Source organism: Crocodylus siamensis, chromosome 10, assembly GCF_052110815.1.
Source record: "Crocodylus siamensis isolate JL-2025a chromosome 10, ASM5211081v1, whole genome shotgun sequence".
In the NCBI taxonomy this organism is placed as follows: Eukaryota; Metazoa; Chordata; order Crocodylia; family Crocodylidae; genus Crocodylus; species Crocodylus siamensis.
The window spans coordinates 57,493,524-57,521,022 of NC_143404.1; the positions used below are offsets into that span (position 1 = coordinate 57,493,524).

Below are 27,499 nucleotides of genomic sequence, written 5' to 3' on the forward strand. Positions count from 1 at the left end.
CACCCTCATCTTGTTCTCCCCAGTGTCTGTACTGAGTTGAATCCCCTTGTGCCCCACATTGGCCACACGCAACATTCATTACTCCCTTCAGATCCTGCAGTGTATCTTCTCGCAACATGCTCTTCTGCTGTCCCACTGAGAAAGGTGATGTATCATCCTCCCCCTTGTCTGTCTTGAAGGACCTGGGCAGAGGTTGCCACCAGAGCAAGTGGAGAGAGTCATTGACACCAGCAAGCTATGATATTGCTGTAATAGCCAGAGGATGGTTGTCCAGCTGTTGACTGCAGGGTCCCAGGTTTGCGTATGGATGAATGCTATCTGGAATAGGCCTTGTGTGGAAGTTTTAACTCACGGATGGCAGCATCAGCTATGCGAAAGAGGTGTCAGCTGAAGTGAGATATGGTGTCCATGACTTAGCTTAAACTTCACCTTCTGGTAGGTCCCAAATAAATAAACAATAATAACAATAATCCCTATGACTGGTTTTCCCTGTGGAGGGGGTTACTTTACTGTAATGGGTGGCCAGAAACCTTTTTTTCAGGGACACGTACTATTCCACATGGCAGTGATTCATCTGACACTGCTGAGGTGTTAGTTGGATGTTCTCCACCCAGGTTATCATCCTGCTGTTGGTCCGTCAGCAGCGCAAGCACACCCAGACCTGGGACTGCTCATGGCCCTTTTGCATGTGCTTGAGGTAGTAGATACTGGTGTTATTGCTGAGAGGATGCTGGAGATGTGGGAAGGCCAGGCTTGGGCTAAGAAAGCAGTCAGTTTGAAATGAAGGGTTGATTCCATGCCTACCCGGATCTACAAGTGTGAAGTTGGAGGCCAGAGTAGCAAGTGCTCTCTTTGCAGAGAAGAGTAGGGTGTTGTTTAATCTGTGCCCCTAGAGTGCTAGGTCATGGTAGCCTTCTCAAGAAAAGGATCAATCATTGTGGGTCACTATATCAGTCATTCTCTGCTTCTGAGTTTTGGTAGCCACAACCAGGCCTGTATTTCACTACCCTGGGCAAATTAAATGTTGCAGCACCATCCTGCAGATTCATGTAGCAGTGATCTGATGCCTCCGATCATCAGTCTATTCTAGAATGCCAAGAGGTTTCCATGCACCTCCAGACCCAAGCAGACACTAGTCAGTCCTGAGCCCAGTGTGGACAGCAGTCTGGCCAGTGGCACTCTCCCATCCTCAGTGCAGATAGCAGGGATGTTCACCTGTGTCTGCTGCTCAGCAGGGCAGTGGGTGTTATCTGCTATTCATGCAATGTCTTCACAGCATGATGCAGGGTTGGGAAGAGATACCCAGCTACCTCTGAATGAACAAGACCATATAGCTATATTAGTGTGGCATCATACCCAGACTAATGCACCCTGCTTGTCAGCAGGGAAAGCAGAGCTAGCCTGGGCATCTCTGAAGTGGCCATTAAACAGACCCTTTTCCTTAGGCCTGAAGTCTTTGTGCAGCAACTTGGAACAGATACACTCAAAGGAGAGACCCTGGTCTCATTGCACTGGGGTGCTGACTGAGACCTAATAGGCTCATTTTGCTGATGACCTCTGTGGAGATTTGCACTGATGTCCCCAGGCAGAAAGCTGAGGGGATCATCAGCCTCCCTGGTTTCCCTCCCACCATTATTACACTGCTGAGTTCACCTGCCTCAGAGGACCCCTCCCGGTGTCCAACTCCAAGATGGCTAAGCCCACCCTTGCTGACTCATTGAGGAAACTGCCAGTGCATACAAGGCTGATGCACTTATCCCACGCCTACACACACATTCCTGTGCTCTGTCTCTCCTGAAGCACAAATTCATTAGGGCTGTTGGGCCCAACATGCATTTGCAAAACAAAAAAAGACACAGCCTGAAAGACACAGACAGTGTATAGCTGATCCCATTATTGTACCAGCTCCATGTGGATGCAAGGAGGACTCCAAGTCTCCAGGGCTGTCAGCTCCTTCCCCAGCAGAACAATTCCCTGCACACTTCAACACCCAGCTGCAGGCAAGCGGGAAGGATAGTGACATCGGGGAAGACTGATCTATGAAGCATGTAGTAGACATGACTGCAATACCTCCCTTCCCCCACAAGGGGGTGGTCATTACACAGGCATGCTCACACAGGAGCTGTGCTGCAACAACTGGTTCCCAGAGCCTGCCTTGGGCAATAAAATGAGGGTAGTTTGCAAAATATGGTCCACTCCTGCCCCCCCCCCCCCATTGCAGGCTGGTGGTTGGGCTCCTTCAGGTGTGTGATTGGAGATACTCAACCCCACATATCTTCTGTGCATCCATTCATGCAGGCAAGAGCTGGGTGGCCAGCATCACCTTGGCTTTGTTAATGTAATTTCCCTACACACAGAATGAGGACCAAGTGTGGATGTGCTGCTCTGCACTGCGAGAGCTGCATGCTCCATGGATAAAACAAGCATGAAGACAGGCACAAGTACCCTGGTCTCAAGACTTTTATTATGACAGTCTGAAAAAGAGCCCTGCTAGTTGTGCAGGATGAATGTAGAGTCACTTGCAAGGGACCGTTGGAGCAGACTGCTGCCCACGGAGCCCGTGCTGCTCCAATCAGTCACTCAGTTATGGGGGATGCTCAGAGGAAAGTCTTATCATTATTTACATTGCTCATCTGGCTTATATGTGAGAAGAAGGGGCCCTTCTGTCTCTGCCTCTGTGTAGAGTTGGGAACTGGGCAGTGCACGGGCTCCCTGGATACATCTATACCCTGCGAATCTAAGCTTTTGCCTACTTCCCTCAGAGTTAAAAAAAAAAATACAAGCATTCCCTAAAGAGCTGTATGAAAAAATATAGAGACACAGTGACAGCTCAGCCATTCCCTACACAGCACTACGGGGAAAGCAGGGACTGCTGGTATATAACAGTCATAGGGAAGTGTTCAGCTCTTACTGCTTAAAGCTTCCTAAATGCAGCTGAGGCAAATGTGGGGGGACGGAAGAGAAAGCAGCCTGGGATTTCACTGCCATAAATAACCCTTGGTGCCCATGGTAATTCCCATTCTGTCCTGTCAACCAGCCATGGCTCCTGTCCCGGGTTCTCCCACTGCTGTGAAGCCTGGCACAGTGGTCTGGGGCCTAGAACCAGCTGACTTTGTTGGATTTCAGTCCTGTGAAACACATGTTGTTGCTGCAGATGCCCCCATAGCTGGGTGGGCAGGCTGAGCATGGTCTCCCCACCTTGTACGGAGCTTCTCCTATCCAGTTGCCCCTGGAAAGAGAGGAAGCAGTGGTGGGTGAGTCACATCACTCGCTGCTTGGGAGTTTGTTGGCTGCCACATCTGGGTTCATTGTACTCCAGACAGGGAGGCATGTGGGTAGGTGGCCTTGGATGGACCGTACTGTCCTAGACAGGTTGAAATCAGGTTGAAATCCACATGCACTTGCTCAAAGTGCATCTGGATGCAGACAGACTCCTGGTGCTAGGCTACAAACCCTAGAACTAGTCCAGGGAGCTTGCCTGGAGTTCCAATGAGAGAGGTTCGTATTCTTAGAGCACTGACCAAGGTGCTGCTAATGGCGTACCTACCAAAGCAGTAACTTCAAATGGCACTGCCAGAGCCTCCCAAGAGGGCCTGCTATCATATAATAGCCCTCTTGTGCACAGCTTCCTATCCTGGTCTTCACAACTCCTTGCATGAAGCACAGGTTGACAGAGAACCGACTATGTCAGGGGAAGAATAAAGCCTGGAAGCCGCTTTGTCTTGGCTCTTGATCCTTTGATGCTTGCACAGTGAACAACTCTCTGCAAACAAACACTGCAGTGGCCTGGGGCACAGGTGGTCTCACAGGGGTGTCTGTGGGCCTCATCCACTCACAACTCAGTGTGTTACAGGTCTTCTCTCAGAGCCAGAGCACAAAGGACAGGACTGGTTGCAGGCCCAACTATGGAAGCTATATAGCCACAGCAATATGTGCTTGTAGGCCTGGAAGCCCTGGGTCTGTGTTCAAAGGGTGCTCACTCGTTCTGGATGCACTGTGAGGCTATACTCAGCCACCACTGCTGGGTCAGCTCCACTCCTAGTGGTGTGCCCAGACAGGTATGAAGAAGCAGTTACATGAGGCTTGTTAACAAAAAGACTTGAGTCAAGGTCAGGATAGCAGAACTGTCTGTGGCAACATTGGCTGTATACGCTTATCTTGGAGCCCAAAGGAAAACACTCTGTAGGGCTAATAGTGGTCATAGGAGAGGCCAGACTGAGCAAAGGCAATGTAGGTATGGGTCATCAGATTCACAGGCAGGGCTGTGACTGTAAGGTTAAGGGCTGAGACAGAAGTCACAGCTTCTACTTTGTGCCTCTCCTGTCAGAGGTCCCTCAGTCAAAGATCAGTGAGAGATGATGCCCAGGGCACAATACTTATTTAAAAAGGAAAATCTCCTGAAAGGGGAGCAAGTGCTAGGGCTGTGCAAAACAGCACCATTTCATTTCAACTTCCATTTTGCCATTTCAAAGGGACAGGGTTTGGTTTCGCTATTTCGAAGCACTGTTCTGTTTCATTTCGTCAAAGCTGTTTCACTGTTTTGACACGTTTTGACGTTTTGCCCATAGGCTATAATGGGGAATCATGAACATGGCTATAACTTTGTCGTTTCTTTCCTGATTTGAATGAAAACAGCAGGCATGGTAGCCTCTGCTGAGGCCACAAAGCCTGCCAGGTTTCAATGAGATAGGTGCAGGGGGTTCTGGGAAACTGTACCTCAAGGTGCTGACAAGCAAAACTCATGTCACGTGTCTGTGTTAAGGCAGAGGTGGGTGAAAACAGCAGCCCCTGCAGAGGCCATGAAGCCTGTCAGGTTTCAAGGAGATAGATGCATAGGTGCTGATGGTGCGGAGCTGCTGGATGACAGCTCAGTAACCTGACCCCAAGGCACAAAGAAATCTCAGTTCAAACAATGCTTTTATGCTGTTTTTCCATCCCGCCCCCAGAGCACCAGAATTGGAAGGGACCTCAGGGAAGGATCACAGTCACTGGCCAGCTACACATGTCAATATCTGAGCAGTCCTTCCCCCGTCTTCCCCCTCCCTCTCCTTAGTTTCTGTTCAGCTGCAAGCAAGCCTGGCTTCAAAACTTGAAATATTTCAAACCTTTCAAAACATTTCGAGTGCCCTTATTTTGTTTCAAAGCTGTTTTGTTTCATTTTGATTTCGCTGTTTCAAGCTCGAAACACGTCAAAACAGCTTCGAAATGAAACACCTGTCAAAATTTCGCACAGCCCTACTAAGTAATCCCCAGCTCCTCACCCCCTTTCCCATCTGCAACGGAGACTTTCCTTGGCTCACTTACTTGATGGCATAGTTGCACACTAGAAACACAGCCTGTCGCCACGTGCTGCCCCACACCTTCATGTTGGTGCAGGTGTTGATGGCACAGCCAATTCTGTTGGAGGAAGCCCACACCATCTGCATGGGAGACAGGAGAGCAGCACTGATGAGCACCAGGCAGCTGGCACCAAAGCAGGAGCTTCCTACAGGGACAGCCAGGGAGCCCAATACACAAGAGCAAAGGGACCTGGGAATCTCCCGTTCCAAGTTGGAGATGAAAATCTCACCAGCTTGATTCTCTTTATGCCTGTCTAAATGCTGCCTCTCCTTTGTGCTTCATTGCTTGTATTTATCACTCCTGGCCAGTGATTTCCAATTGGTGGCCACAATCTATGTCTCCAGAACTGACACCTGCCTGTACACAGCTTGAGCTGAAACGAGCAGCACAGATCTGAGCCATTTTGTTTTTAATGACCTGGTTCCAACCTCAATCAGACAAGGGATCAGGTGCACATAGCTATGCTTGCACTGCAGAATTACCCACCCAGCCTTAGCCCAGATGAAAGTGTCTCCAATGGAGAAGTCCTCATGAGAGAAGATAGGAAGCTCTTCCACCTTGCTCACGGGGCATTTAGCTCTTCGTAAAAAGCAGCCGTTATTTTTCTAGTTGCCTCCCAGACTCCCGCATGCTGCTGCTCCAGACAGTCCGGAAGTCACAACAATAACAGCCGCCCCAGGACTGAGACACATTCAAGCCCTCAGACATGTTTGGAGGAAAGGGGATGAAACATGTACGTAAGTGGCAGACACTCATGTAAATATTGGAGCAGGGATCATCAGGGCAAGCAGGCTGAGCAGAAAGAGACCCACAGTGGAGCTGAGCAGCACACTGGTAATTAACGGTTAGAAATGCTTTGCCACGAACCATGGAAGTCAGAGAACATTTTCCACGTTGTGCTGGCTGCTCTCTGCCTGGATCTGCTCTGGGGGATGAAGGGGCCGTATTCACTGGGAAGCCAGACACTGCTGCACAATAAATAGCTGCCCTGTCATGGAGGTGCTGATTCATGATCAGCAAGGCAAGAAGGCTGTTTTTTTTTCTTTGAGGTGCTACTAGTGCAATGAGGGGAAACTGAAGCCAAATCCTAGAGAAAAAAGGAAGCCTTGCAGCCAATTGGCTGGAGCCTTCCATGTGTGCTCCAGAAGCTGGGGAGAAACCTCCCTGCGCACACGGCCCTGGCATTTGGATGCAAACCACCCAATTCATATGAAAGTGATGTGTGTACTACAAGGCAGCAGCTCTGGGTTTCTGTCTCTCTGAACAGTTCTCTGAGGCCAAGTGTGCTGCCAGGTATCCCCGGAGAAGGAGTGGCATTGAATGCCAGCTGCCTCTAATAATCAGGAATGCTGGCCTCTGCCTGCCTTTGTGATTTAAACCAGACAGCTTCCCAAAGCCATTCCCTCCCTCCAGCTACCCCAGCTGCGATAGACGGCAGCTCCCCTGGTGCACAGAGCAATGGAAAATGCAGCTACTGATTCCAGGAAAGGAGCTGCTGTTTGGACCGTGCTTTTCTAATGTGTGTGTTTGCATTGGTTGGAGAAGGAAAGTGGGGAACATTGCATCTGTGGCCAGTGACGGATGCTGGGGCAGAGCAGAGTGCCCATTGCTTGTCTCTGGGTGTTACTGCTTGTGGCCCCCAAAAGCTGCTGTAGCAGGATGAGGTCTGAACTAGTGTTTATCCTGTCCTGCCTTGGATGCGCTCCAGAGGGCTCAGCAGTGCCTGCACCTGCTTTTTGCCAGGCCTCCCATTGTCTATTCCAGTGGTCTCCAAACTTTTTTGATTGCGCACCCCTATCAGTAAAACATTTTTGAGGACGCACCCCCAAAATATGTATATTTATATAAATATACATCTAAATAGAAGTTCTAATATTTCCTTCCTGCACCCCAATGGATTGTCCTGCGCACCCCACTTTGGAGACCACTGGTCTATTCAACCAGGCATGAACCTGGGTGAGCCAAAGGATTGATTTCTCAGAGAGTTTGCTGGGATTTTTTGCTGTGTCACTTTATTTGGGCTTTTGCTTCTAGATCAGAACATGTGAAGCCTCACATCCTCCTCTGCTACGCTGAGAAACACATTTTACCTCCTTTGTTTGCTCCTTAGGGCTGCAGGTTATTCTGTCCTGCAAAGAAGGACTGCCCAGATCTCCTGCAATGACACAACAACAGCTCTGATCCTGACAAGCTCCTGTTGCACCGGGGGCTCTGGGAATCTGTCATAGTTGGTAATGCCATTGCCCTGCCCCAGGAAATGCTTGCTTCCTACCTGGGTGTAATGGCTACACACAGAACCGCTGCACCTGGAAGGGCAGCTGGGGTTGCACTCCTGAGGGTAGGGGAAGGAGTAGTGCTGCTTCTCGTAATACCAGGATTTCACAAGGTCCACAACTGAGCGGTACCTGCAGAAAACCACACAAGTTAGCCATGCCTGTTATCTTTCTTCTTCAGAGGTCTGGGATGTACAGCAAGAAAAAAAGTGAGCCCTGAGAGGTCTTGCCCAGGCTGCTCACCTGGACACTTGTCCTGAGCATGTGTTTTCTAGGGCAGTGATTTAGGATAATGCATGTTGGATGCACCAAGCTTTCCCCACTCAGTGCCCATTGCCTCCCTTTTTCTTGCTACATTTGCTGATTTACCCCATGCTCTTTGGGTTTTTTGCCCAGGGGTTTTCAACAGCCACTTTTATCCTGCAGTGAGAGCTCAACACAAACTTTTTCAATCACAATATTAGGAACACATGTTGCCAATGCATTTCTCTGTATAGTAATGGCCTCTTAAGGCCACTGGCAGCTGAGTGGCTCTGGCTCTGCTGAGCAAGCTGAGACATGCCCTCCAACTTTTGTTTCGTGAGAAGTCCAAATCAACTCTGAGACTTTCCACTGCTACTGTAATTCAGAATCGCTGCCAGTGCCAAGGGCTTCAGTGGGTTCAGCTGCACATGTTCATGGCAACAGTTATTCTTAACTAAAATCATTTTGTCTGCAGTGGGCTTGTCTTTGTCAGTGATGTGGTGACCAGTGCTCCTCACAATAGATAGACAGCCTTTCTCTCTCTCTCCCTCCTAGAACCAAATATTTTCCTGCCATAGCTTGCATCAAATGACCAATACCACCCTATAGCCTTAAACATGGCAATATTTTCCTTTCATGCTACCTGAATCCCTTCCTTCCATGAGGCTGTACAGGGAAAACATAATGGCAGAGAGAAAGCACACATGCCAGGCTTCAAGGATGCCTGGGAGAGAGTTGTGCAGAGAAACCCCCTAAACCCACTCTGAGCCCAGAAACCCCCAGTGAGCCTCTCTAAAATAAAGATGCTCATTGCAGGCCAGACTTTTTAGTGCTCATCTTACAGTACCTCCCAACTTTTGAATTCATCCGTATGTCAGAAAGATCCCAGAACAGGGACTTTGGTGAGAATTTAGTCACAATGCAAAGATCTGGTATCTAAGAGTAAACCTTCTTATGGGAAACTACATATAAGCAGGGATCACAAGGTGGCCTGGCTATGGCTGAACGGTGCCTATTTAAAGTGTTGGACTGAGAAACTTATCAAACTAGAAAAACAAAGAACTCTTCCAGTTTAATGAATATGTTGTGGGTATGGGCATGTGAACAAATTAAAGCAAAGCTAAGTTCAGGCATGAACCTATGTGTCTGCTCTACAGTGACTGGTCACATATATACTTACAATCTGTAATACATGAAAGGCAGACTACCCCACTTCCCCTGTGAGTCTGTCCTCTAGCACCTTGCGGTAATTGGTTCATGTGCCCATACTCAATGCATCTAGTCCCATTTAGGTGAGTCTGTTTAGGCACCACCATCTGATCTAAAAGTTATGGGACAACTTCAGTTCTGTGTCTGAAATGAATGAGTTGCATCAGAAATGAATTTGAACGTGGCTGGGCAGATCCTTAATCGGACAGAACCAGAATGGGACGATGGATGTGAAGCTCCCCAGTAAGACTCTAGTTTTACCATGGTGAATTTTTGTTCTTGTACCCTTTATGTCTTTAAATAACCAACCTTTGAGACAACCATCATCATTCATTCAGAATAGTATGAAGGACCATACATTGGCCCTATGTAAGAGAGAGATCCTGTCGACGTGGCTCATATTCATGAGGTCCTTACTCCACCATTCAACCACAGTGTTGTCTTTTATTTTGTTCTCAATTTCTGCATGAGTAACTGGTCCTAAATAATAGGAACACAGGATTGGATGGGACCACGTGTGTCTTCAATGCCTGCCCTCTGTTACAACAGCCAACCACACGGCAAATGCTTAGTCTAAATGGGTCCACAAGAATACCCATTCTGACCTCTCTTACATGCCACGGCCAGAGATCTCCTTCCCCCTCTAGAACAAAACTGAAGGCTCCTATTAATAGAATCAATGGAAGAAGGTCCACTTTTGTTCTCTGCAGAGTTCCTCCCATTTATTCCTTATATTTGACATTTGTTCTTACAGGGTAAGGCTCTGAAGTTCTCCTCTCCTCCGGTCTGCAGAGGAAAAGGAGTTTAACCCCAGTTGGTACAAATGAAGCACACCTGCATGGTCCCATCACACCTGTGGGTTGCTTACCTGCCAGAGTGAATGGAGAGGTTCTGACCAATGTACTTCATCAGCTGTGGTGGCCCATGGTCCCATATACACTGTGCTGCCCAAGCTTCTGCGGACTTGGCCAGTCTCTCATCCCACACCTAGGCAAGGAAAAAGACATGGGGCAACAGCTTTGGTCACTAGGCCAGGAGGAAAGATGGGTGTATGTTCAGAAGAACCGATTTAGAACTCTAGAAGGTTTGTTTGAAAAAATCCGTCAGGTCCTTCATCATGCAGAGCATTTCCCTACATCATTCCTGCTAGAGTTGGTACTCACACAGGGAAGAGCAAGGGGCTATCTTAGGTGAAGGCACAGAAATAATTAACAGGCTAGGGCTCTGTCCTGATCTGCCACTGGCACACTGTGTGATGGGATGTATGATGTTGAATGAGTTCTTCCTTCTCTCTAGGCCTCAATTTCCCCACCCAGGGCATAGGAGCTAAATTACTGGTTTGTAAGTTGTTTCAAGGTCTTTGAACAGATGTTACTGTAGAAAGGCGGTGTGTCATCCTCCCCCTTGTCTGTCTTGAAGGATCTGGGCAGAGGTTGCTACCAAAGCAACTGGACAGAGAGTCATTGATGCCAGCCAGATATTGCATAGTGCAGCCAGTCCTTCTCAGGGGGTTCTGCTCAGAGGTACCTCCTCCAATCAGTTTTAAAAGTCCCAGGAAGACTGTGCCATAACCCAATACATCTCACATCTCTGATCTACATCTTACACCTCTACCTTGGACCCAGGGAAACTCACCTGGTTTCTGATACCATCAAAAGCACATCATTAATACAAGGGTAGTAAGACCCCTACTTCTGTGGCAAGATTGCAGTTTCCTGGCTGTGCTCTTAACAGTGATGAAGAAAATTTAATATCTGAGCTCCTGGTCTTCCTTCTGGGCTAAGAAATTCTCTGCAAAACAGGCCGTGCCAACGTTCCCCAATTCATGAAAGGTCATTATTTGTATAACCCTTAAAGGCAACTAAAACCTTGCAGCCTAGCATAGATTTCCAGGACACAGAGAAGCCATCCCTAAAGAAAGGAAAAATGAAACTGGCAAGAAATGCTGAACTTGAAGGATGTGACAGACACTCTCATGAGTATACACAGACTGCTCAGGATCATTTACAGTGCCTAGAGCAGGGGACACAGAATGAGTCAGCTTTGTCTGCCACTGCCCAAGATACACCTGGTATGCCAATCCTGGATTCTACTGGGAAGGTGAGATGATGGAGTGGTTCTTGGCACCAGTGAGTAAGGACCATAAGCTGGTCCTAGGCTTCACCAGAAAAGGTGCACGCTGGGTGGTCTCTCAGGGTGGATACATGAGGGATGTACAGCTTGGCTGATGGATCAGTTCAAACTTGGGTGAGGGGATTTTGTGCTTCACACACGCTCGGTCTAAATTCACAGGTTCCAAAGCAGGTCCAAGGCTGCTCAGGCTCTCCCTGGGACTGAGACTCATCTCCACAGAAATTCAGGATGAGCAAGGAGTTCTTAACGAATGCATGAGGAAACCAGCTATTCTGACCGATTAAAATAAGAAATGATACTTGTTCTTAGATACTGGGTACTGAGAAACACAACAGGAAGCTCCAACACTAGAATCTATATCCCTGTGGCTCTTATTCCACTTCCACTCTCAGCTGATGTCAACAGGAGCTGGAGGTGCTTTAGCACTTAGAAGAATCAGGGTCATTTTTATTTCCTGACATGACTTGGTGCCTCTGAGCTGTATGGATTGTGCATTAGACTGTTAACCCCTGGGACTGGAAACTTGTCTTCTAAATATGTACAGCTCTAATCAGACTGCCAGTCCTCGACAAATACTGCAGTAATAACCATTACAAAGAGCAGAAGGAATGGAAACAACCAAGAATCCCTTTCCCAGGGCTCCATGGGAAAATGGTTTATTTCCATGTGGGGGAGAGCCCCAGGGGACAGACTGCTATAATTTTGGCAGCACTGGTAAAAAATGTTTCCCCAGGGTTCACATGAAGATGTCCGCTCCCTGCATTTCACAAAGATGTGCCCTTTCCTGGCTTTCAGAAGCCGCCTTTCAGTTTCACCAGAAGTTCTTGATTGGAAATGAGCACCAGGCCAATCAGGCAAGATGCTCAGTCCCACCAGCGGCTCTTAGAGTTTTGCAGGCCCACTCCCCACTGGGTCTCACTCTCCTTTCATTTTTATTTTCTATTGTGGCAATTTTTCAGGTAGCAAGAATTTCCCAGTGCCCATCTCTAGGGCTTGGCCTGGAACTGGGAGCTTTCCAGACAGAGTGGAAGTCAATAGCCAGAGTGTCCTACGCTAACACAGCCAGATTTTGCTTCTCTAGGGACAGAAATTACACGTAAACCTGTATAAGTGATTGGAAGCGAGTTCAAAGCTGTACCACAACAAAAATTCAGTGCACATAAACCACTTTCAAAATGGCTGAAACTGGTTTAAGATAAACCTGGATGGATGTAGTATCAGACTTCATTGATTTAGGTTAAATTGGTTTATTGAACTTCTGTCCCAGATGCCCTCCAGACTCAAGCTGTCTTCTCCAGCAGGGCAGGGAGGCATGTCCTAGCGCCCCCTGGCTTCTGCTGTGGGCTACTGCAGGCAGGCAGCTGCACTTCTGGAATCAAAAGTGAATGTCTGTTCACTTATGGTTCAATCTATGCAGCTTAAACTAACCTGCAAAGACTGAATCAATTCAGCCTCAGGCTTTTTGACTGTCTGTGCTTAGGGGCTGACCGAAGCCTTCTGAACTTAGCGGAAACCTCCCTTAGGCTTTGGATCAAGACTTGAGAGAGTTTTATTTATTAAAATACAGAAATAAGTAAATTAACACACCCACCATTCTCCTACTCTGACAGTTCTTTGACACATGAAATAAAAGCAGCAAAAATAGCCTCAGCTCAGACTCATTTGTTACTGAGTTTACAGTCAGTGCCTCAGGGATTTTATACATATGGCAAGACAGGGATGCAGGGAAGATGATGTGAACCCCATTCCTTCACTGTGTAACAACTCCCCCACCTCAACCACTGCAATCAGAGCTGCTGGCTGGGAAGTAGCAGCCTCTCTCTTTCCTCTGTCATCACTTCAAACAGCAAACAGTAGCCACTGCAATTAACAGGAACAAAACCCTCCCACTGGGCTCAGTGAGCTGTTTCCACAGGGGCCCTGCATGCTACATTGTGCCTGCTGACACAGTGCTCACCCACTGGTGTGAAAATCCCTTCCATTTCTCTTCACTTTTTCCTTTGCACGTGAGCTATAGACAATGTGGTCCCCTCCTTGCCTGCAGGCTGAAAGTCTCTCTCAAGCCCCAGTTAACAGGTGTCCACAGTCTGAAGCACAGTGGAAACATCTGATTAATCTACAGGCTTCTCTACAGACATGCTGCCTAGTGTAACTCAAGGTGTGTCACAGCAAAGGGGGTGGGGGGTGGGGGAGGGAGGCTGTGATTTCCTATATGGGTTGCATACCTAAGCTAATGTAACTAGCTCACATGCCAACAGCTGTACAGCACAAGCTTCTGTGTGGGCCACTCAATCCTGCCTAGGAACACTGGCAGTTACCTGGGCAGCTAACCATTCTGATGCAGCTTCCCTAATATTGACCCCTGAACTAGGCAGAGTAAAGGTAGCTCAGGTGTGCTGACATGAGCTGAAATGGGGGTTGGACTCAATGATCTACTGAGGTCCCTTCCGGCCCTAAAAAAAAAATCTATGAAATCCCCCACCTTCCCACTGCAGTGCAGACATACCCTAAAGGTGTGATGCTGAACAGGTGTAAACTCCCCATGCGCACACTATATATGGAACCGACTCTGCCTTCAGTTGGTTTAATCTGCATCCGTTAAAGTACAAATATGAGCCAGGTTCAAAGTGTTCACACAGACCTGCACTGTGGTGGTGAACTTTGTACTGTGAGTTAAATGAGTGCAACTTCGTGTGTAGATCAGAGAGAAAACTGTACCACAGGTTGGAAGGGCTATTAGCAAACTGTCCCAGAGGACACTGCCAGCAGCTGGGTGTAATAGTAGCGTACACTGTAATGACCCTGGCAGTGTGTAGCCTAAGGCACAACAACGGTTAATAAGCTCTTGTTAAAGGGCACTAGATCCTCTCTCCCACTTCTCATTCAGGTCCTTTTAAGAAACTCTGCTCTCTTGGCTTCACCATGTAAGGTTCAAAAGTATAATAAACCCCAGCTAAACTCCGATGAGGAACCTGGGGGCTAATGTTTACTTCCATGCCCCCTCTCCCCTCCTCATACTGGCACAATCTCCATAGGACGCTCCCTCAGGTCATGTTGGATTTTGAGTTGAAAACCCATCAGGACAGGGGCTTTGATGCTGCCTGGAACACATCTGAGTGCTCACAAGTATAAGCTCACAATGACAACACTGCAGGTGCCTGAGTGTGCCACCCTTGGGTCATCTTGCACACTGCTCTTGAAAGCACTGCCAGCCCCGTGTCTGCCACACCAGATTCTGGCTATGCTGGAGTCCTTTCATGCCCATTTTCTCAGCATATAATGCTAAGGCATTAAAGCTGCTAGTAGCCCCAGGACTATCCCATGTCCCTCTCATATCCAAGACAAGAACTCACCATATACTCCATGTTGGCAGCTGGTGGAGAGACCTGAGCCCGCACCTGGTTGTGATAGTCCAAAACTGCACTCATGTCCCTTGGAGATATGTATCGCTTTCTGCGGCTCCTTGGCACCCCGATGCCAGACAGAAGGCCAGTCTCAGTGCTGCTGGTTGGGTACAGCAGGTCAGTGGCATTAGGCAGCACAAAGGAGCTAGATTTCTGTATAATCCAGAGGACCAAGCCACTGAAGTACAGGTGCATATGCAGTAAAGTCATTGTAGGCTTTTCTCCTCCTTCAGTGGGCTGTTTTCAATTGAAACAAAACACAAATGAAATAGAAATAATGCAAATCTTCTCTCTTTCCTCTTGGGTTATTTGTCTAAGAAAGAAAACAACAGATACCTGGTTTAGTTTTGCATTTCACAGGAAAAAATCTGTCTCCCACAAAACAATGAAATAGGTTTTCCTCAAACAAAAAACCAAAATAGTAAGTTAGAGAGGCTGTAATTCCTTTTCATTTATCAGAGCAATTTCTCTGGCACCAGCTGGGAAATCTGCAGAGAAGGGATTTTTTTAAAAAATTTGAATACAAAATTTTCCCCTCAATTTTTTCAGTTTTCACACTTACCTGCCAAACCTAGGCTAATTAATAACATGCTGCTACATTAGGCTTTGGCTCCTGCCCTGTTATTTCACAGGTTTTTGGTAGGGAGAACATATCTCCTGGACAAACTGAAATATTAAAGAGATGAGGAAACAAACAGCAAATTCTAAAAGAATCAGCAAGAGAATCTGAAGAGTCTTTTTCATGGGAGGAGAAAAATAAATGAGTACAAAACCTGGGATTAAAAAAAAAACCCAGTCAAATCTATCCTTTTCTTTTTGAATAGATGCATCTCCTAACATCAGGGAAAGACATTCCCCAAAGAAGCTGAGAGGACGTTTCCCAGACTACATACCTTGAGGACTGAGCCAAGAACAGCTGAGAAATGTTAGCTGCTGCAACAGCAGGCTAGAGATTGACCTTTGCAAACAACCTGCTCAGGCACATGTGGCAGAGGGATTTAACCTAGCCAAGTCCTATGAGCTTTTGATAGCATCTGACGCAAAATCTGCATCTTAACTCTTCCCTGGGGAATGTCCTGAAGTTTGAAAAGTGCTCTGTTAGGCAATTTATGGTCTCTTCTGTATGTACACAATGCATGGCACAGCTCAGTCCCCAGTTTGTTGTGCACATATTATGAGCTGGATAAAATTGTAAAGTGTATCAAATAATTGCAATTTCATCCTGTGTACAGCCACTTCTTTTCTGCTGCAGTCTGTAAGTGGGAACCTTCCCTCGGGCTGTAACACCTAGTGATGGACATTTCTGATGACCACTTCATAGTGCTCTCAAAGTGCTTTGATAATCAATTAGTTTTAAATTAGTTTTAAAGCTGAAATGGTCACATACTTTGCACTGCAGAATACTTCCCTCACCTTAACTGGTGTAAATTGGATCAGTGTGCAGTGTTCTCACTGCATAAGTTCAAGGCAGTGCTCCATCTTGAATTGTCCCATGGGTGTCCCATGGCTGAAACAATCCACCAAAGCCCCACTCCCTATTGAAACCAAAGCCATGTTGGCATGCTCCATGACTGGACAGACTTCTAGCCATGGTTGTGTTTAGAGCAGCCACTTTCCGCATATCAGGGTGCATTTAGTATTTGGAGTAAAAATTACTCCACTCTGCTGACATTGGACTAATCATGATATTGGGGATGGGATATCTGTTTAAAGCGGAAAGAGTCTTTCTCTGTAGAGCACTGATGCTCCCCCAGGGCAGCTCTACAGACATTCAGGTCTCCAGCTCACAGGTGGGAGATCACAGCATAAATCTAAAAGCCACAGACAGGTCTGGGAGCATCAAATGTGTTTTCCTGTACCATAGCAAACAGTTCAGCTTCCCTGGGACTGAATAAATTACTACAGGTCAGGGAAATCCAGCACTGGAAAACTGCAGGGACTGTTTGAAATGCTCATCACATCCTCTCTTCCTCTGCTGTTTATAGAGAATCTGAGCAAGCCATAGCTTCTGAACAGTACAGGGGCTGGGTACTGCTATTGCACACAGGAGCAGTGCCAGTGTGAAATACACCCCTTCCTCTTGCCCTTGCTCCACACATACCAAAGTCCAGAAATGAGGCAATGTAGCTGCCTTACAGCAGTGCTGAGTATGTTTCAATAAGCATCTCTAAAACTGAGCTTCTAAGAGCAGTGCTGAGCACATGCTGCTCAGCACCCCTGTTAGACGATTGCCTGGCCTCTGGCATGCACACAGTGGAATTGGGGGGGAAGGGTGCACTTTATAACAGTGCCCCCAGCGGGTGCACAGAGATTGTTTAGAGATGCCCAAGATCCACAATACTGCACAATGTACATACTGTATGGAGATGGTTCTTAGCCAGCTGGTCTCATTTGACTGGGTGTGCCTACTGAACTAGACATGCACCCATTTTATTCCCCCCAACTTCATGTGCACAAGTCTGGGGGTTCATGCATATACAGCAGAACAAGGGGGAGAACCTACATTTGCAAATCTCAGTCTGCCAAATCAGAGACTGAGTCTAGAACTTCGGCCAGCCTGACGCACTAGCAGGAGAAATGGCCCAGCTGAGAGATCTGTGGAAGCTCTGCTGATTGAGACACTGATGTTAGGACTAGATCACACACTTGAGAAAATACTGTCCCCTGGGACAGATTAGCTTGGACTTCATGGTGCTTCCTCAGCTGTAAACTAAATGGTTCTACGACCCCACTATATATCTACAGCCATATTTTTGCCAACAATTCATCATAACTGCTGAATGGGCCTTACTTAAATTAACAATGTTTTAAAATCTAATAAAAGGAGCTGCAGGGTCTCCCTTCCTGTCATCTGCCAGCAACATAGTTACTTCTGTATCCAAGGGGGTCAGGTTGCCAAATTTTCAGAAACCCATTTAAAAAAGGATAATGATACAATAAACAAAGGACCAAACTTATGTGTGCCTCAGAGCGATGGGTGATAATACGGGCCTGTCTGTATGGTGGCCTTATGGCTAAATGTGCTTCACAGAGCCTTACAATACACCTCACAGCCAGTCACATGTTGTAAATGGAAGGTATGGTCCATGTAGCCTACATTTCCCTGCATGCATTTCCATCTTGGTCCCATCCAAGCAGTCCCATGAGGTGATACCCTTTATGGTGATAAGTCTTTATGGGCTTGGTTTGAGAATGGAAGACAAGGGACAACTTCAATCTGCTCTATGAGTCAGGTGCATCCATTCAGCTCCTGGTGAAATGCTAATATGTGCAACCATACACTGGGCAAAATCTGAGGACCCCAGCACAAGGGGATAAACCAAGCCCTACCAGAAGCTATTCTGGCAACTCTGCCTGGACCATAGTCAGCTATAACAGGGAAAGATGATGGCAAAAGGCCAAGATTTGTCTGGAATAAAAGCAACAGAGGCAACAAAAGGGGAGTGTGGGAGGGAGAAAAGGGGCCCTACGGACTCCCTGAGATTAAATTGTAGCACCAGGAGGAAGTGGCAGGGGATAAAGAACCTGAATAATGTCCAGGAAGAAGGTTTGAGCCCAGCAGGAAATGTGGTCCTCCTTTCCAGCCTCCAAATCCCCTGATGTGATTTTGTCTAATGAAATATTCCCCTGTGCATATTTTTGCAGATGCTGGAGTTTTCCTGGAATCTGCTCTTGTACAAAGTGAATCAAGCTGCCCACTGCTCCTGGCAACTGGATGGACAGAGAGCAGCAGCGACATGTGGTGGACGGGCTGCGGCCAGGAAACATTTTCATTCATCCCATGCGCAGCAGATTGAATCATGATTTGGTCAGAGAGGAGGCAGGAAAACCTTCCCCCACAAGCTTCTCCTCAGGGCTCATATCACATTTAGGATGAGTCTCTCTCCCTCGTGGTTGAAGCTGGTTAGATGGCTCTGGAAACCTTGCCACTATTGAGTTTGGTACACAGATTGGGAGGGCTCGGCTTGGGGTTGGAGAGACAAACTGAGCTCATGAGGACCTTGTAATGAGTCTGTAGCAAACCCAATCAGCTATAGGCTTTTCTTTATGGTGAACTCAAGCAGCAGGCAATTTCTGTGTGAGAAAGCTGCAAACCGCAGCAAGTGCTGTTCTGGGCATATTTAATTTTATGTACATAAACTCAAACAGCCAGTTAAGCCTAACTGTGGCCCTCCCTCCCTGTCTCAGAGTTAAGGCAAGACCCCTGCTCTCCACTAAAATCACACATAGATGCAACCTGTGAATGCAGAAGCAGTGTAGCAATGTCTGCCCAGTGAGAAGCATCTTGGTAAGGTGACAAGAAGGAGGTGGCAATCACAGAAGAAAGGCAATGGCTGCTTCATTCCAGTGCCTCTCTCTGTGTTTGAGCTGCATGTTTGGGAGTGGGAGAGAGCATGCTTTTTGGACATTAGTGGGGGTCTTAATTGCCGGTGCTGCTTCATACCAGGTTCTTCTAAATACATCCCAGGGGCCATAATCCCCACAGTCCTCACCCATGATGGTACCAAGGAGGTTCAGCAAACCGAGTCTTCTGGGGTCATAGTTCTTTATGGACAAAGGTTTTGAGACGGGTCAGTTAAAACTGGAATCTCCTGGAGCCAGGGGCCTCAATTTCTCCTCTGTCTGCTCCCACCACTGGTACTAACTACCTAAAGCAGCCAACAAATACTAATAACAATAAGAGTTTTGCAGAAGTAAGAAGATCCAGGATAGGGAAATTATGTGGCTCTTGAGAGCTGAGTAGAAGTAGTCACAGAACTGGACTTTCTAACCAGGTCACTGCTATGGGCAGTTTTCTTTTCTAGGTTCCCAGGTTCCTTTCCCATGCTAAGGAGGTCTTCTTCTTCTTCCATCCACAAACAGGATGTTTCACCAGCATGAATAGATGAAAATATCCCTAGGCTGAAGGATGGTGAGGGTAAAAACTCAGTTTGGCACCACTGTCAAGTCTGCAAAAAGGTCAGTTCAGTACTTACTGGGTGCATCTACACATGCATTTACTCTAGCCTAAGTTTACTCTAGTGTAAGCTACTCTGGTATAAGCATTTTAGGACAGGCATCTACACATGCAGGGATTAAGAAGCAGATTTACACCGATTTTCATGCAGCCCTGCAATGGGCCCTTGCCACCACCATGGGGAGCTCCAGGCGCCGGCTGCAGCTGCCAGCACCTGGCAGCCATTTTTAAAAGCCAGGCCTGTTGGCTGGTCTCTGGCCAGCCCCTTTCTTGACCAGAAGCAGCGTACCCAGTGCAGGGGCAGTGTGCGGCAGCTCTCCCATTGCCCACTCTGCCTCCCTGCACTATGGCTACTTCAGCCCCAGCCCCTAGCAGTGACAACCAGAACCCCATGCTCCTCTTCTGGCCCCAGCAGGCACCTCTGGCCCAGGCCCTAGGAGAGCTGCATACCCACCAGTGGGGGCCAGGGCACTGGGTGTGGGAGGCCCCAGCTGATTATCTCCTCTAGCACTCTTGCTCACCTGCACCACCGCCCATGGACCCCCCACCCTCCCTGCCCACCCCCAGCACCACACTTACTACAGGCACGTCAGAAGACCAAATCTTTATTTCCCTCACATCAAGCAGACCCCCTACCTCCCTCCTCAACACACAGAGAAACCCTCCCCCCATCCCTCCTCAACAGAGAGCCCCTCTACCACCCACCCCACCTAACAATAAAAACCCCTTTTCCCTGTGCAAATTACATACAAAGTGAATTTTGTGGTGTCCCAGAGTGGGAGGCCATGGAGTGGGGATGCATGGAGGACAGAGCCCAGGGGCAGGCTCCCCCTCTGCCAGATACTGTCTATGGCCAGCAGGACTGGCATGTGGTCTTGACCCCACTGCTGGCAGGATGGGTTTGCATCCTCTGGGATGCAAATGTGCTTATTTAACTGAGTGGATGCAAATGTGCTTATTTAACTGAGTGATGGGCCTGGGCCCAGGTGGGGGGCTGGATGGCAGCAGACCCTGGATGGGGGCCAGGCCAGGGGCTCCTGGCAGCTGGAGGCACCTTAGGACCTCCTCCCAGGCCAGGTGGGAGCCTACTGCTGGGTGCCAGGGGGCTGCCAGGGGGCAGGCAGGGCTAGGGTTGGGAGCCAGGCAGCAGGTGACACAAATGCGACCACCAGGGCCTGAACGATGTCCAGCACCCAGTGGTCATTGGCGTGGCCTGCACTGCCCAGCCCAGCCCAGCCCAGCCCAGCTCAGGATAGCATTCTGCTCCTGCAGCACGTGGAGCTGCTTGCACTCCAGGGCCAGGAGCTTGGCTCAGAACTCCCAGTCTCCTCAGATCTGTGCCTCCTCAAACTGGTCCCATGCCTCTCCCACCATTCCCATGCATCCTTGCAGGTAATGTCCTCCATCTACCAGGCCCGTGCATCTTTTGCACGCTCCTCTGGAACCACCACCAGTCACAGGAGGAAAAGGGTGTGCCTCTGGTGAAGCCAGTGTATCTGCAGGGCCCCAGCAGTGGGTGGTGGTGACCCTGAGCTGGCATCCCTGCTGCCAAGGCCTTTCCCCCACGTCCAGATGCAGGACCTTTAGAGCCATGAGACAGAAGCTTTTTGTGAGAGTTTGCAACATTTCAGAGATAAGATGCACTGTACCAGGGACCATGCACTGCCCAGCCTCAGATGAGGGGTCAGCCATGCATGGCTACCCAGGAACCATGGTAAGTGAGTTGGGCTGGCAGGCCCAACCCAAGACAGGTGCTGAGACCCCATCCCTGCTTATTCCCCTGGGGCCAGTGGGCTGCTGTGTGCTGGCTGCAGGAAGCCTGTATCCCCAGCCCATTCTCAGGGCAAGACAGACCAAATAAGAAAACCCAGAAAATGTCTGGGTTTTCTGCTCTCCTGGGCTGGCTGCTTGGGGCTGGGAGCAGCAGGCAACATGATTGGCTGTTGGGGTTCATGTGCTCCCCATGCAGGTTCCAGTAACAAAGGTAGAGACAGAGAGTGAGTGTGTGTGAGAGACAGTGAGTGTGAGAGAGAGAGCGTGCATGCATGTAATGCAGGAGCTGCTTAGTAGGGCTGGGGGGCCAGCAGGGTCTGCGGGTCCAGAGTGGGGGACACCAGCAGTGCTGGGGGGCAGGGGCTGCGAGTTGGGAGTGAGGGGAACTGGCAGGGTGGGGGGAAGCGGGGTAACAGGTTAGGAGTGGCACTGGCTGGGCTGGGGGAAGGGGGATGTGCATTGGGAGTGAAGGGCACTGGCAGGGCTGGGAAGTGGGCAGGGGCTTCAGATCAGGAGTGAAGGGCATGGGAACAGGAGGGATGACTGTGTGTTGGGTGTGCAGGGCACTGGGAGTGCCGGGGGCTGTGGGTCAGGAGTGAGGGGCAGCAGCAGGGCTGGGGGAAGGTGTGGCTTGTCAAGGTGAAGTAACAGAATGGGCAGGGGCAGGGCACTGGCATGTTACTCTCCCACCCCCCTATCATATTCCCCGTGCCTACCCGCCACCCCTAAACCCTCCCCCATTCCCACCCCTGCAACAGATGTCCTCTTTTTTGCACCTGGAAATACGGTAACCCTAACAGTGTTCAACCCAGTTTATCTTTTGTTGTGACTCTCAACATGCCTTCAAAATGAGTATTCAGCATATATGGCATATACTGCATAAAGAAGCATATAAATCCTGACAGGATTGTGCAGTAGACAACCAAGACTCTGTTTAGCATAGATTGTATAATTTATGGGAATAAGCTTGGAAATGAGGAAATGTGGCACTGATTGTCCCACTGCACTGCCTTAAAAGGGACAATACCATCTACTGTAAAGAGATAAAGCAACTGGTACCATCAAACCTCTCTGGAGAGTCTATACATATGTTTTATCAAGGGCAAAGTTAGGGCATGGACTGGGCTGGTGCATTATGGGCAGGGCAAATTGGCTGAAGCAGTCACCAGAGTATTTGTAAGGAATTTCAGCATAAAAGAAAAACACAGATGATTTTATACAATTGATTATTATTTTCATTAGAGCATGAGCCCCAGGGAGCCAAGGCCTGCCTGACACCATACACTGCAAACTTGTGCATTTGAGAAAATAGTTTTTGTTTCCCAGTCTGATGTTTGACGGATTGAATGGTTTGAAGACAGTGAACCAGCTGCAGTTCCCACTGCCATAAAGTGTACTGAGAGTGAAAAAATCCTAGGCTCAGAGACAGTTACAGCGTTTTGTCTTGGGTGCAGATTGAAAGCGCTGCTTAATCAGCACTCTCCTAGACAATCTAAATTCCAGGAACTGGTAGGGTGTTGTGTCCCTGCCAGGCGTAATATCCTGAAGCCTAGACTGTCCTGCCTGCCAAAGCACACGGTATCTGCAGAGAAGGCCTTGCCGAGAGCCAAGAAGCACAGGCATTCAACTGGATTCAGCAGCAGCTCTGACAAATTCTCATTTTAATGACCATTGAAAGAAAGAAAGAGAGAGATAAATCACAGGGCTAACAGCTTTCTCTCAGAGGAGATGTGCACCAGTGGCTTAAAGGCTGACACACAATTTGCTACATAATACTGCACAATGGAGTCTGTGGATTTTATCAGTCTCCTCTGTCTCTCTCTCTCTCTCCAGTTGTCCATTTATGGATTTTAGAAAACAGCCAGGAGCCAGATTGTGACAGGACCTTAGGCAGACAATATAGTGCTCATCAATCCTCTAGAGGATTGCCAGGGGTATTCAATCTGTGGTGATACCCAAATCCATGTGGGAGCATTCCCTTATGTCACAAATGGACTGGGTGTAACAAGATGCGGTCACTGGAACTGGCCTGCTGACACCTAGGCTGGATTTGGTTCCTTTTCTCTCAGTGAATATAGCAGCAAGTGAAAGGTGCTGGCCTGACAGTTGTGTACGTGTATAAGTATTAGGGCTCTGTGAAATGGCACCATCCCGTTTCAACTTGCGTTTTGATGGAACAGCATTTTGTTTCAACTTTCATTTAGATTCAAAACCTCTGTTCTGTTTTGTTTTGTCAAGACAGTTTTGCTGTTTCGACGTTTTGCCTGTAGGCTATAATGGAGAAGCTCGAAACAGCCTACAACTTTGTCATTTCTGGCCTGATTTGGATGACACTTGGTAGCCCCTTCTGAGGGCATGAAGCCTGCCAAGTTTCAAGGAGATAGGTACAGGGGTCTGGAGGGAACTGTACCTCAAGCTGCAGACAAACAAAACTCGTGACATGGGTGACACTGTGTGTGTTAAGGCGCAGCAAGGTGAAAGCTGCAGGCCTGCTAGGCCCTGCTGTGGCCATGAAGCCTGCCAGCTGTCAAGGGGATAGGTCTATGTTCGGGGGCTCTGCACCTCTGGCTGCTGACAGGCAAAACTCGTGACATGGGTGGGTGACACTGTGTGTGTGTTAAGGTGCACCCTCACTCAGCTGACACCAAGGCAGAAAGCAAGGCAGTTCAAACAACGCAGTCTTTTATGCAGTTTTTCCATCCCTCCCCCAGAGCCCTGGGATTGGAAGGGACCTCAAGGAAGGGTGACAGTCACCGGCCAGATACACAGTGAATAACGAGAGCACTCCTTCCCCCGCTCCCCTTCCCCCTCCATCTCCTTACTTTAGTTTCCGTTTCCCTGCGGGCAAGCCCAGCCTGAGCTTTGAAACATGAAACATTTTGAAAATTTTGAAATGTTTTAACTTGCCTCACTTGCCTCGTTTCATTTCGAGGCTGTTTCAAAGCTCTCTGTTTCATTTTGATTTTGCTGTTTTGAGCTCAAAATGAGTCGAAACAGCCTTGAAACAAAACTGCCGGCAAAATTTTGCACAGCCCTAATATGGAAGTGTATGTGTATGTATGAACTTTCACAATGAATCTCTCACCAAAATATGTAAAACATGAGCAACAGTGGTGCAAACGTTCTGGAGTTATACCCCTGGGACCTAAGTAGCTTGCTTGGACTCCATGGCATCCCTCCGCTCTATTTGGTCAGTGCCAGGACCAGCTGAAGCAGCAATTATGACATTCTGTTTTCTGTCTGACTACTAGCAACTAGATGACGAGGCTCACCAACTTCACATAACTCACGATATAACCACCAGGTAGGTGCAGCTTGCAGCATCTACCAACCTGCTAGGTTTGCTCCTCCAGAATTTGTGAAAGATGTCTTCCAGGAGGACGGTTCCATGCACATTTGTTTCAGGGCGGCCCTGTGAGAGCTTGAGAGAACCTTTCCTAGGAGACCGATGTGCTGATCAACTGAGTTAATGGGAATTATTGATACTTATTTTCATTATGGTACCACATAGGAACACAAATTGAGGAACTGGGCCCTACTGTGGTCAATGCTACAAAGGCAACAATTCCTGACCCACAGAGCTTATGCTTCACATGTTAGACTGATGGATAAAACAGACTACAACTGAACTCAGTGAGCTTTGGGTCAGCCCCTGGCAGCCTTAACTCCAGCCTGTTTCCTTTTCAGGCTTTCCGTTGTTGTTTTCACACCCTGGCTCCTAATTCTGATTTCAGACTCTGATATCAAAGAAACCCTAAAGGCATGAAAGGAGATTTCGATAATCAACAGGTGTTTTCTGTTTACTGTCAGATAAAGAGGAGATGGGAGGGAGAAGGAATATTTCCTTCTGATTTAGTAGAACAAAAAAACTCTTATTTAGTCAAAATGTTTTCTCCGCTGGGGTTAAAATTCTGCCTCTACAAAAATTCTCTCCACTGGAAAAATTATTAGTTTTCCAGCTTTATAGAAGACTGTTCATTTTTTTCCAGTCCTGATGTGAACATTGATAATAACTCTAGCTTCACAGGTGCCAGAATCTGGGAAATGAAGGAAAGAAAGTGTTTCTCTGTTTCTGACGGGATATTTTTTTTATTTCTAGTATCCACTAGAGCTCAAAAACTTCAAGAGTAATGTATCAAAGCAAAATTCCTTTGCTCAGGGCATTTGACAGTTTTTCCTTCTGAAAAAACCTCTTTGAAGATCAGCGATTGGCTATAAGCAGGTTATCAACTCTGCTTTGTTTAGACAGGACAGTTAGCTCTGCTTGTAGGTTCTCAGCCGTTTTATTTCTTCCAGAAGCTGCTTTTCAACCCCAGCCAAAGGGCTAACCAAAACACAATGCACAGAGCAAACACATAAAACAAAACCCATCTTTTGCCAGACATTGAAAGAGGGGATGGTCTTCCTCTGTGCTTCTCCCCAACACCCAAGCCTTCCTCTCTCCCTTCTCTGCGTTCCCACCTGGAGTTCTTAAGCTTCTTGTCCCTATTCATTAGTGGGTTATCATCACCTGTGGCCCCCAGCCTCCCAACCAGGCACACTATGATTGGCTGACTACCTGCAGCTGGATGCCAGGCCCTTGAACACTTCCTTAAAACACCCTAGGTTAATCATATGAGAAAATACAAATTAATCTCAACTTTAATAATTTCTAATAACAGGAATAATACCTGCAGTTCCAATGAAATCCAGCCACCTTCAGCTCATAATCACCGAAATTAGATGTCTTGTTAAGTTTTCCCAAGGTTTGTTCAATTAAAATCCCAGCTTCTTGAGACAACCTTTGAGCAACAGCAGGCCAAATTAACACAGTAAGCAGAGCTGATGTTTGCAATCCAGCCACTTCTGCTGCCAATTGCCACCAATTTCCACCCCTTGCTAAGCGCTACATCCAAAACAGCATTATTGTTTTCTGCGGGCACATCTACACATGCAAGTAATACTATAAAGGCTTACTGTACAGTAAAATACTGAGCAGTAAGCCTTCTCAGAGACATGTGTACACATCTACACGTGCTCCCTATTAGAAGCAAATCTGCAACCAACAGAACCAGTCCAGTCCTGCTCTGGCCCCTTGCAGCAGCCAGAAGGAGCCCTAGGATCCCCTTTTCTGCTAGCCTGAGGGGTGGCAGGGAGAACTGGGATGGTCCCCGTGCAACCAGGGCCAGGAGAGTTCTGCTGGCTGCAGTAACAGCTGTCTCCTTGCCCTGTACACATTCAGAAGCATCCTGAGGTGCAGGGGGCTGGGAAACAGCCGCCAATTCAGAGTTCTCCTGGGCCCCTGCACATGGGAACAAGCCCCATGCCCAGTAGGGCTTCCCTGCACAGCTAGGGGCTGGCCCAGAGCTGTCCCACTTCTGAGGCAGCTCCTAGCCAGCTCCATACTCTTCACAGATTTTCCCAGAAGTGGGACAGTTCCTGGCCAGCCCCAGGCTGGGTAGGGAAATCCTTGTGGAGCCTGGAGCTGGCTAAGAGCTGCCCCAGAAGCAGAACAGTTCCCTGCCAGCCCCTGGCTGCTCAAGGAAATCCTTGTGAAGCCTGAACCTGGCTGGGAGCTGCCCCAGAAGCAGGACAGTTCCTGGCCAGCCCTGGATCGGGTGGGGAAATCCTCGCGCAGCCCACAGCTGGCTGGGAGCTGCCCTAGAATTGGGATAGTACCTGACCAGCTCTAGGCTGGGCAGGGAAGCAGAGAGTTCCCAAGTCCCAGTGCTGCTCAGCTCCCAGCTCCTGTGGGGATCTGGGAGCTGAGCAGCACTGGGACAGGGTGGGGCAGAGAGCTACCCCATCCCGGTGCTGCTCAACTCTCAGCTCCTGGGGGAAGCAGGAGCTGAACAGTGCCAGGACTAGGGTGGCCATCATAGAGGACAGTCCAGTTGTCCTCTGTCCTCTATTGATATGAAATTGGACACCTTGATGTCCTCTATTTTTGAAGGACTTGAAGAGAAGTCTGCTACTCTGTCCTCTATTGATATGAAACCAGATGCCTTGAAGAGAAAAATAGAGGACATAAAGGTGTCCGGTTTCGTATCAATAGAGGACAGAGGACAGAGTAGCAGAAAACCAGAATGTCCTCTATGATGGCCACCCTAGCCAGGACTGGGGGAGTTTCCTTCTGTTGTAAGCCCCTAGTGTAGGGGCTGACCAGAAGCAAATTTGCTCCTGGTCAG

The 27,499-nt window shown here is 48.3% G+C and overlaps 1 protein-coding gene across 1 annotated transcript; it reads right to left on the bottom strand.

Annotated features, from left to right (window-relative positions):
• Positions 1–2,451: 2,451 nt before the first annotated feature.
• R3HDML (R3H domain containing like) lies at positions 2,452–15,289 on the bottom strand. The gene is made up of 6 exons (XM_090064891.1): positions 15,165–15,289; positions 14,552–14,915; positions 9,934–10,052; positions 7,613–7,745; positions 5,305–5,420; positions 2,452–3,229 (listed from the first exon to the last, which is right to left on the bottom strand). The coding sequence occupies exons 2-6, from the start codon at positions 14,810–14,812 to the stop codon at positions 3,097–3,099; spliced, it is 762 nt and encodes a 253-aa protein (XP_089921017.1). The 5' UTR covers positions 14,813–14,915; positions 15,165–15,289; the 3' UTR covers positions 2,452–3,096.
• Between the last annotated feature and the right edge of the window lie 12,210 nt (positions 15,290–27,499).